The sequence below is a fragment of the Sinocyclocheilus rhinocerous genome, unplaced genomic scaffold (genome assembly GCF_001515625.1).
Source record: "Sinocyclocheilus rhinocerous isolate Xijiao unplaced genomic scaffold, SAMN03320098_v1.1 scaffold208, whole genome shotgun sequence".
NCBI lineage: Eukaryota > Metazoa > Chordata > Actinopteri > Cypriniformes > Cyprinidae > Sinocyclocheilus > Sinocyclocheilus rhinocerous.
The window spans coordinates 562760-574700 of NW_015650085.1; the positions used below are offsets into that span (position 1 = coordinate 562760).

General features: G+C 39.1%; 1 protein-coding gene across 1 annotated transcript; it reads right to left on the minus strand.

The window, feature by feature from the left end:
- Positions 1-298: 298 nt before the first annotated feature.
- gpr37b (G protein-coupled receptor 37b) lies at positions 299-9693 on the minus strand. The gene is made up of 2 exons (XM_016516497.1): positions 8135-9693; positions 299-1260 (listed from the first exon to the last, which is right to left on the minus strand). Exons 1-2 carry the CDS (start codon positions 9146-9148, stop codon positions 430-432), a joined length of 1845 nt encoding a protein of 614 aa, XP_016371983.1. The 5' UTR covers positions 9149-9693; the 3' UTR covers positions 299-429.
- Positions 9694-11941: the final 2248 nt, after the last annotated feature.

Below are 11941 nucleotides of genomic sequence, written 5' to 3' on the forward strand. Positions count from 1 at the left end.
ATTTTACTTTTAGCCTAAAACCCCTCAAACCTACACGCGACTGGTCTGTGGTTAGTGAGCATCTTAATTTGATCAACGCTTCCAGTGTAGACAGACTCAGTTTGAAGCGGAGTGACTCGATGTCGATCGCCTCCAGTGTAGACGCGATGAAAGTGCGAAAACAGATTGGAGAGAAAGCTAAAGTGTTTGGCAGTGCAAAAAAACTGCAAAATTAAAGCAGTCACTAGTTCAGTGTGTATATATATATATACATATAATTATATATATTAAGGACAATTATACAAAAAAAGTACTTACATAATTTTCAGTCTACATTACCTTCTTTAAAAGAGCAACATACCGGTTGTGGTCAAAGTATTTACACAGTAAGACAAAAGCATGTGCTTGTACAGTACAGTACAGTTGGCACTGGAATCCACACACGTTCACTCAGCAGTGGGATCCAGTAGCTGTGTAGTTGGACATCTCTCGACGTATAGTGCTGAACGGCGACAGCTCTAGTTCTGTCGTGCACTCGTGCTCGTTGTCGTCGCTGGCTGTGGCCGAAGAGTGGGCTGCGATCCCACACGCGTCTGCACAACAGCAGCAGCAACACTCCAGAAAGGCACGGCCGAAGGGTCTGCAGAGGCACAGCAGCAGCACCGGCGTGACGGCCGCGCGCAGGAACAGCAGCAGCTGACTGAGCAGATGCAACAGCGCCATGGTGCTCTGCGGGACCCCGGCCGCCATGTACGCCGAAACCATGTTGCACACATTATCGGGAACCACGCATGCGCCGTATACGATCGCCAGTGCGACCACTGTGCAGTTCATTTGGCTTTCCAAGCGGATTTGCTTCCTGTTGCCTCTGGCGCAGCCGTGTTCGGCACGACGGATGCGCCGGGCGGTCGCCACCGAGCTGCCAATGGTGAAGAGCGTCGGCAGGCAGAAGTAGCAACCGAAGCACCACCAGAGACGCGCACCTTCGTAGGTCAGGCCCAGGACGTACAGCGTGTCGGGGAGGGAAGTGGAGATGCGAATCAGGCAGCGTTCAGACGCCGGGTCGTCTAGCGTGCCGTCGCCATTTTCAGCCACCAGCTGGCGGATCAGGAGCTCGGGGAGGGCGAGGAGTAAGGCGCCGATCCAGATGACGGCCAGCTTGGCGGTGGTGGAGGTGCAGTTCTCGATCATCTCGTAGTACATCTGGACGTTGGTCGCGGCACGGAAACGGTCGATGCAGAGCGCACAGAGGGTGAAGGTGGTCACGCCGAGAGACGCCACCTGGAAAAATAAAAACACAAAACACAGTTTCAATAAAATAATAATAATAATTAAAAAGTTTCACTAAAAACAAACAAGAAAAAAGGTAATAAAAAAGGATAGGAAAAATACTGATACTTCACTACCAAGCTAATGCTGAACAAAATTATAAAAATAAATTAAAAATATGGAAAAAAACCGTAAAGATCTGTGAAAACTGATTTTCAGGCCTGGAAAATCTGGCCTGGAAAATTGTGAAAAAAATCATGAATAAAATTTTTATAATATAATTTTCCATAATTGTATACAATTTTATATTTCTATTTATGTACAACTTACATTTTTTTTTAAATCAAAATTACTGTACATTTATATATATATATATTTGCAATTCATTCATCAAAAGGTGTGGGAATCCTGTATTTTCCACTTCTGTCTGAAATAAAATTATTTTAATAAGAATATCAAATGTGTTCATCAAATTCATTATGTATTTAAATAACTTTAAGTAATTTTGGCAGTTACTTAAAATAACCTATGTGAAGTACATTTTTACTTTTTTTGTTGAAAAAAAATATGAACAAAGAATAATTAAATAAACAAAATAATAAAAACTTTAATAAAATATTTTTTTTAATAGATTTGTTTATAATCATTTATTTATGGATTTTGTTATTTACATATAAATAATCCAAAATCCAATGAATGCAAAATACTAATATTTTTGTCAAAAATGTAATTCCAAAAAGTAAATTATGAAATAAAATGGCATTTGTTACAATGAATTATATATATATATATATATATATATATATATACATAATATTATTTATATTTATATTCATATTGAAATTGACTGGTATTGGTATCAGCTGTCAAAATGTTGGTATAATGACAACCCTGTTTGCGAGAGAACTGTGTTATTTGTCAGTAGGAGTCTAGTGTAAATGCTGTAAGGCCAGTGGCGTAAACAAACCTCTTGACCAGAAAGTCTGAATTACATCTCGCTGAACCCAATCCTATAGCTGGAAACACTCTCCTAATAATTGTTCAGCACATAGCAGCAGGTTTGCCTGACGAGAAACAAACAGCTCTCAGACTTTATCTGCTGCGTTATCGTGACAGACAGTCAACCTCCTGCGAACACTGCGAAACGGGACATTTTGCATGACTATTGCGACAATAAATTGGGTGATATGAAAGAGTATTTGCAGAGTCGACACAAAAGAAACAACTGCAATGAATGGGAGACAACTGGAGAGCTTCTTGGCCACGTTTGAGCAGCTGCATCCCAGAGGATGATACAAACCCAAATGAAAGAGCCAACTAAGTGTTTGTCTTCATTATCATAATTACAGAGCAATCAGGCACATCAGCATCAAGACAATTAGCGGAACGACGCTCGTGCTGTCGTGCATCGCTGGCTTAATAAAAACTAACCCACCTCTTTCATCTCCAAAAGCAGATTGGTGAGATCCTTCATCATTTTGACAAAAAGCAGACTGTTCAGAATCTATTATGGACCACTGTGTCCATTAAGATGCTGTAATGACGCTATATCACTTCCATAGGTGTGAAATGCATCCATCCTGCCCCATTAGACGCTCAGCACGTTGAATGATCATCGGTTTACTGCGTGGGTTTGTGGGATGGGAATATTCTCACAGGACTAGCAGGTCAGGAAAATGATGCTTCGGACTTCAAACTACTGCTGGGTTCCTCATGCGTTTTATGTGCCCATAAAGTTTCCGAAAGACTGTCAAGAAACTAGTTTTGATCCTCTCTTCGCAAAAGTTTGATTCATTTCTGTGAATCAGTTCATCATCATCTGTCTGGTAAGCGTGTTCACGAGAGAGTGGCGTTTCAGCGGATGACGTAGACGTAGCGTAAGCTCCAGTGAGAAGTGACAAACACGGAAGCGCAGAGGAGAGAGCAAACTAAAACACTGGTCACGAATTAGAAGTACAAAATGAGGATTTGTAAAGCAAAAATGTCAGAGGATTTCGATATTAAGCCAAGAGGAGACTGGTTTTCCTTTGCTGTAATCAAAACTTGGTTCTCACGAGACTAGCATACATGTATTCTCACCGGAGCTTATGCTACGCCTACATCCTCCATCATCCGCTGGTTGTAAATGCTCTCTTGTGAACACATGTACAACAGTTAGCAGAAGCTATAGATTACTGTTTATAAAGTTTTGAATACGGATATGTTTCTTACACAAACGCATCGTTTCGCTTCAGAAGGCCTTTATTAAACCCCCGGAGCCGTGTGGAGTACTTTTATGATGGATGGATTTTTGGGCTTCAAAATCTCGACCCCCATTCACTGCTATTATAAAGCTTGGAAGAGCCAGGACATTTTTTAATATAACTCCGACTGTATTTGTCTGATAGAAGAAAGTCATGTTCACCTAGGATGGCTTGAGGGTGAGTAAATCATGGGGTCATTTTCATTTTTGGGTGAACTATACCTTTTACTTTTAACTTGACAAACTTTTTTTTCCACTAGATTTCTTACTGTATTTTGCTTCTTGCATTAAATAAGATAGCTGTTTAGTTGAAATGTTTCTTCTGACAGAAAAAATGATTTGTACATTGTGATATGTTTCTACATATTCTGAAGAAAATGTGAGTGAATAATATTCAATAATGAATATTATATATATATACAGTGGGTACGGAAAGTATTCAGACAAAACAAAAACAAAGGATATGACAAAAAATCAAGGTGTAAACACTATACATATAAATGACAAAATAAACAAATACATAAAAATAAATGAATAAAATAATGTATTTTTCTTAAATTTTTAACTTTTTTTACTATACTTTTTTTATGTTTAATATTAATATATAATAAAAATACATTATAAATATCTTCATAAATATCTTCAAAATGTGGTCAAATATAGTCTTTTTACAGGCTTTATCTGTACAAAACAAAAGGAATCTGAAATGGTGTAATCAAGCATATATATATATATATATACATACATACATACATATAAAAGTAAGAATTATCACAAATGTTGACAGGTAGAAAACTTCTGAATGTTTAGAAAGACAAAGGGAGAATAAGTCTGCAAGCAAAGGAACATGGAGTCAAGACCACGGCTGCATGATTCATGTGGTTTGAAGCTGACTTTCGCCCTTCCTTTCACAGTAATCAAATCTAAGGTCTCTCTGGTCTCCACACACCTCACATTCTGGCAAACAGTACAGACCATGACCCACCTCTCTCTCAGTCTGATCTGACATTCACATGCGTTTGGAGGCATTTTCTAGCTTACAGGTTTCCTAGCAGCAGGTGATGATGGCGTTGGCTGCGATGGTCTTTACTAACACCTCATTAATTCTCTGATTAAGAAGCTCTTCAGAACGATGGAGGTGCTGGTTATTAATCTGGTTTAACGGCTGCTTTTAGACAGGGTGACTGCAGGCCATTGTTGGGCTACCGGCCAGCAGGGAAGGCAATAATTCTTACTTATTGACAAATGAGATGCACTGAGGCATGAGCGAGCTAGAAGCAAAAGCTATTACAGTAATATTGTTATATATGATGACCACAAAATGAAACAAATACATATTCAGCTATATAAATTCAGGCCATTAGAAGGGGTTAACAGCCTGGATCAAAAACATAAACACAAAGTGGATTAATAATAGAATAGAAAGCCAACAAAAACAAGCCAAACAATAAAATGAAATAAAAATACAGCGACCCTACATAGGACAAGCGGTTTAGAGAAAGGATAAAAATAAAAATAAAAATCCAGTGACCCTACATAAGACAAGTGGTTTGGAAAATAAAATAAAATATATATATCTAAATAAAAAATGTAATTAAAAAAATTATAAAATAAAATACCCAATGACCCTAGGATAAGAGGTTTGTAAAATAAAATAAAATAAAATAAAATAAAGTAAAATAAAATCCCACAACCCTACAAAAGGACAAGCAGTTTGGAGAATAAAATAAAAAATAAAATAAAAATACCCATGACCTTACAAAACGACAAGCAGTTTAGAGAATGGATGGAGGAAAAAATTAAATAAAATAAAATTTCTGGAAATAATTTAAGTGGTGTTTACTTGATCAAAATTCACCATCATGATGCTAAGGTTGTTATTCAGTTCCTAAAGTGTTCCGAATGTTTTTAATATGTTGCTATGACGATGCTAGAAGGCCAAAAGCCGTCAGATACGCCTCTGCAGCATGTTTGCTCAAACGAAACAAGGCCTTCGTGCAAATGTCTGTGCTGTGACTGATGCAATCTCCAAAAAGCTAAAGGCCAGTCAAAACACAAGTCAAGTTAAAACACTGCACCGACACGCTGCCCTCAGATTCGCTTGAGCTACCGCACTGAGAAATGTCAGACCTCTGATAAAACAAACCCAATGATCAGACAAGTTCAACTGGCATTCGCTGAACTTGCCTGCAGTGGAGCAAAACTCCATAATATATTTCTCCACCCTTGAGCGGCAGCCCTCTGCAGGAGACAACAAGTGACGGGACGTCAAATGTGAAAAGTGACAGGTTTGAACAAAAGCAGCCAGCAACAAGACCCTCTCCCAGAATGCAGACTTCCAGCTCACATGAACTATCACGCACCATGTTTTGCATGCATGTGTGTGAGTGATGGAGCCGGAGGCGTTTTCTCCCTGTGGAGCACTTTGAGTTTACTCACCACTTAGCTTGCACGCAGTCGCTGCCTATCAGCATTCATGCAGCCAGAGGGACGGGCACATGTACACATGCACAGTGACTTGTTTTCATTCAGCTTCACCATTGTCAGACCGAGCCTCCTGGCCCTCTCTGCCTGTCCCATACAATCACAGCAGGCACGCTGTGTGCCACCAGGCCTTTCCTCCAAAACCCAGTCTTAACACCCCCTTACACCTTTCACCTTCACAAAAGCAATCACAATCTACAACTCTAAGGCAAACGGATAGGTGAATCTCACCAAAGCCTCTTCAAGGAAAGGCATTTAAATCAGTGGCCATCTTGGTAACGGCCCTGGGCAGCTATTTTCTTTGTATACAAGCACAGCTCCTATCTGCTGGAGGAAGGCTGAAGTCTACAATCTCAGAAAACAGGTACAAAAGCTGCCACTGGGCCAGTATCCTTTCAAAAGGTACTAATATGTACCATTAAGATAATATGCACACTTAAGGTACTAATATGCATCTTTAAGGTACTTGAGGTACTAATATGCATCTTTAAGGTACTAACATGCACCTTTTAGGGGTAAATAAGGTACAAAGGTGCACCTGTTTAAAAGGTACCACCCCAGCGACAGCTTTTGTACCTTTATTTCCTGAGTGTATGAAACTGTTTGTCAAGATTGCATTACAATAGCAAGGACAGCAATAAATGCAATACATTTGGTATTATTGTGCTTCTTTAACTAAGATTGGTGCCTCCATTGATGCCATATCGTGCATTACAATTTCATTTGTTGTGGTCTGACCTTAAATTCAAAAGAACAAAATAATAAATTATATTTTGTTAAAGTAAATGAAGCCAGTTTTGAGAAACGTTAAAGGGATAGTTCACCCAAAAATGAAAATGTGAACACAAAAGAAGATATTTTGAAGAATGTTGGTAACCAAACCAAGGCAGTACTGCCTTTACATTAAATCAATGCTTTAATAAATGAAAAAAAAAAGTATTACTGTACAAATTACTGTATTACTTTAACAAAATATCTGATGAGAAAAAACAAGAATAGGAATTACCAAAATAAAAATAAAATCATATCATTTTACTTAATGCATTTGATTTTGGGGTAAAATATGATCTGTATACGTTTTTGTGAGGTTCACCAGGACAGGTTTCCAGCCATAAAATGAGTCCACTATTATCTGACACTAAAGAAGTGTGGTGTTTGGATGGTGTAAAGTGAGCTCTACTGAAACTGGGTGTGGTGAGGAGATCAGGATGCAGCGGGGTGCTGCAGATTTCATGTGAAATAAGCGGTTATGGTTGCACCATACAGTATGTGACGGTAGTGGGACAGAGATCAGAGCAGACTGTCAGTGCAGGTGTCCTGAGGGCAGGGTGGATGGTCTTTTGCATGGGAGCACTGACGTTTCCCGAAACGAGACCGAATTACCCACAATGCCATGGTTTCAATACCTTACCCTCAAGAAAAGCAAACATTATCACTACTAAACTTATGCATGAAAAATTAGATCCTTACAATGTAAAAGAATGCAAAATTTTTTTTTTTTGAAGAACACGTTGGTCAACATTGGAGCCTATTGACTTTCATTGTGCACTCGAAAAAAATTTAGGCCTAAATTTAAGATTTTTAACTGAAAAAAAAAAAAGGAATTGTTTTTGCAATAAACAGATTCATGCTTATTCTGTGCAATTTGAAAGAATGCATTTTGAAAATATGATTATTTAAATCAAATCAAATAGATGCAAATAGTTAATAATAAACCAAACCATGATTTTTTTTGAATGCTGAAATCTTTCCTGCTTCATTTATATATGACTGAATTATTTTTTTTTACTGACATTTTTTTATTATACTTTTTTTTTTTATGTTAACATTTTATGAGATTTGACTTGATTTTTTGTAATTTTTTTTATAAGATTTAAATTTTATTTGAAATTCAAATCTTAAATTTGGGCCTAAACTTTTTTTTTTGTTTTTTTTTTTTGTGGACAATAAACAGTCATTTTGAAGAAGGTGATGAATTGACAAAATTTTCATTTTTGGGTGAAAAATCCTTTTAAGTGCCAAAATGTAAAGTTAGTGTTAGAGGTTTACTCTAATTAAGCTTAAATGCCATTATTAAAAGCAATGATTTGCACCTATCCCACATAATCATATGTAAACAAACATTTAAAACCTGTTATGAATGAACATGGAATCCATTACCTCAATATAGGGTATGACTTTACAGGTGAACTGTCCCAACAGCCAGGTCTTAGTGAGCTCGTGAAACACCACGAGTGGCAGGCAAAACAAGAGCAGTGCAAAGTCCCAAATGGCCAGGTTGGCCAGAAGAGCATTTGAGATGCTCCTCATGTAGTAGTTATGACACACCACACACATTATTGCTATGTTCCCAGTTATTCCAACAGCAAAAATGAGGACGGCAAAAATGGTGATTGCATACGCCCCATACGTCTCGCTAGTGACAGGGTAGAAAGGATTGGGGAAGAATTCGCTCTCCTCATCCTCGGCGTATGGAGGTGTCATTGGCGTGGCGTCCCATGGGTCGTCTATCTGTTTGGTGTGGAACTCAGCATATCTGGTGAGGTCGAATGGGAAATCTGTGGAGGTGAGAGCTAGAGGCTTAGGCATCGGTTCCCACATCGATAAAGAGGATGTCAGGGCGTTATAATAAGTTTCGACTGGTGTCAATGGGACAGTGCTTTTATTCTGGTCCCTTTTCAAGCTCTTAAACACTTTCTTGTGGTGTTCCTTTGTGCCTCTTTTGTGTCTGTGGTTTCTTCCTCGCTTGCTTGATGAATACGGCTTAGAGTTATTGTGTCCACTTACTGTTCCCATGGTAGCAGGCATCTCAGCATTCAACTTTTTCCTTTTATGTCGCTGCAAGCGCTTGTGCAGGTTTGTGCCACTCTCCGTGACTGTGTGTGCTCTGTTCAACAAGAGATGTCTGTATCCATACCGCTTACCTCCGCTCTCCAAAAGCAGCCAGAGATGTGAAGACAAGTTGCTGTTGTCTTCTGAAGTCTGTTTGATGTTAAAGGCAGGTGTACCTGCGGCTCGATGCCTCGCAGGGTGTGTGGCACTGGGTTTGGCATCACGAAGGCTCCTAAGAGTAACTGGTTCTTTGGTGTGTGCATTACAGTTTTCTCCGTGCAACAAAACATGTGGCCATCCTGCAATGAAAAAGATCGTTCTTAAAAGCAGCAGCATCTGCATCTTCACTGCTTCAGTGTGCTGAAGATGTTAGAAAAACACTCTAATGTGGTGCATTGCAAAGAACACACACTATTTTCCCAGATTCACATTAAGGTAAAAGTTCACACGTGAATGATCAGTAAAGGCTAAATAGATCCATGCAAATGACTTTTCCTGTTCCATCAACTCCGGTGTTGTGCGGCAAATAAAAACCTGCTCCTCTATTCTTTGCGTTCCTCGTATTAGCAAAGTGACAGAAAGACGATGCTTCCTCCAAACGACATTATTTCACCATCATTTGCGTTTCTGCTTCTGCATCCCAGCCAGCTGCAGGAGTCGGTCGCATCCCGTATTCTGTTGGGCGCGGCAACCTGGACTCGTCCTGCGCCTCTGCCGTGAGACGCGCTCCGTGGCGCGAGCGAGCGGCGAGCGGCGAACGGGCGGGGAGCTGCTGCTACTGAAGCGGATGAAGAAAATGGACGGACTCTCTCCTGGCGGATAACCTTGTTCTGTCAAGCCGGATCCATCAGCATCAGCCCCTTGGACCACCGCAGCTGGAGGCGACCCCGCCCCACCCGTGCGTAGTACATTCATTACCATGCGTAATTACGCATGTCAGAAGCTTGATCATAAGATCAGTTTTGAGAGTAACATGGGCTTATACGAGTTAAATTACAGCCGTGTGTCACAGTATCATGCAGGAAAAGTCAAACTGCAAAATAATTCACAATGCACTGATATAACGAGACATGCTACGATAATAAATCAGGGTGAAATATTACATGGTTTTCATATAGTCTATTCGTTATATTCGCAGATTCTGCACATGCATTGTGCATGCAAACAATAACAATCCTTGTAAATAAGTGTATAAAATAAATAATTATTAATATATTAATTACGAGTCACTCCATTTTCATAGTCTATGCGTTATATCTGCAGACTCTAAACATGCAAACAATAATAAACAATATAAAACGTGAATCATGATATGAACAGATTGCACAAAATGTATAGTAAAAACAACATAGTAAATAGAAAAAGTTAATTTATACATAAAATATATCAATATAAATGCAATTAACACTGTTGGAATACATCTGTAAAAATACAGAGGCCTCAAATGTATTTGGACACCTCACTCACATGTTCATGCAGCATTTGAGCACAGGTGACACTTGCTGTGATCTTTGTAATGTTGCGCAATGACAATCAGACATCTATGTGTGCAACTAAAATGTCCAAATGCTTTTTGGGGCACTGCATCTGTTACTTTCATTTCTGAAAGCTCTGTAATGCATTGGTATGTCAAACAGGTTTCTCTGCCTGTGGCAATGTCACAACAAAGCAAAGTACTCTGAGCGGAAAGGCAAGAGCTGACTTGTTAAGGTTTGTTTCCTGCTGGACAGAAACTTGGGCTCAGAGGCGTACATTCGCAAACAGCCAACAGCCTTTCATTGCCTTGCAAAACATCAGTGATTATGTGGAAACGCTCCTTATTTAGCTCAGACATGCTTTAGTTTCTTTGTTCTGCTAGGTCCAAAGTTTCACCTCTAAGTCCTGCTGGTCAATGAAAGCCTGGCTGAATAGTAAATGAATGAAAGCCTTGGCTAGTAGTGATACTCTGTTGCCAAATCTAAGCATGGGGTTTAAAACATGAAATAACTGTGTGAGCCGCAAGTCAGATACTTGACAAGAACAAAAAGCTGACTGAAATGTTTTGTGAATGGAATGAATGGAATCAACGCAATGATTTGTGCAACATGATGAGCAAGACGTTCGAGATTATTTCATTTGTGAATTGTAATCCTTATTTATCTTAAAATATCGACTAAAACATTTTCTCCATTTATTTGCGTCCTCTTCTTTTGATGAAATATCTGCAATGAATTTCTTTTCCTAATCAGAAAGGCCTATATTTGTCTTGTTTTCTAGAAAGAAGACTTTCATGCAAAGCAAAACTGCATTGTAAAAAACTGATCAAAAAACACATCTTGCATTTAAACGTATTAGGCCACGTCCAAATGCTAATTTAATGTTGATTCAAGCATACATTTTCACCAAATTTAGATAAAAACTAAAGAACAAAATACAATTTCATTCAAAATTCGTTTTCTGAAATAAATTCTTATATGTTATGCAATTTGGTGTTTGGAATGCATGTTTGGATTATTATGAAAAAACAAGACAAACGGACTGATTTTGAATGATTTTTTGTTATACGGTATGTTAAGAATGCTTGTTTTTATGAGGGTGATTTAACTGTCCAAATCTAATGACATGACGGACTCAAAAAGCATCAAACACAGCTGTTCATTTCACTAAGCAACTGGGTGGGTAATTTGAGTGGGACAGATTTTGCGGCAATCTAAAGCGCCACCTGGCGGTGGAAAGCGGTACAGCGTAAACACGAAAAATACAGCGAAAAATACAGCGTGAATGCTCCCCCTTGGCGCCGGCCCTGGAACAGACAGACACATATTCACCCTAAAAACAGTCTTATAGAGTGCAAGACAGGTGTACTGCATGTCTAGTACAGTGTGAACCTACTTACTACAGTGTTTATGGCACTGAAGTGTGACTCTCTTAGGGAATGACGCCCGAATAACCCAGCAACAGTTAATTACTGTGATCAATCACCTGCTGTCCACCAGCGAGAGATGATGAATGACCCATATCTCCGAACAAGAACCAGAAATATCTCACCGCTACTGTAGGTGCACAATATCACAGATAAGGGTTGGCATCAATCAATCAATCAATCAATCAATCTCTGTCATCATTTACACTCCCTCATGTCGCCCTAAACCTATG

Bases quoted from the DNA above. Each gene is read 5' to 3' on its own strand.
- gpr37b (XM_016516497.1), bottom strand. From the start codon at position 9,148: ATGCAGATGCTGCTGCTTTTAAGAACGATCTTTTTCATTGCAGGATGG. The intron at 1,261-8,134 runs GTAATGGATTCC...TTATTTTTCCAG, and splicing joins AAGTCATACCCTATATTGAG to GTGGCGTCTCTCGGCGTGAC.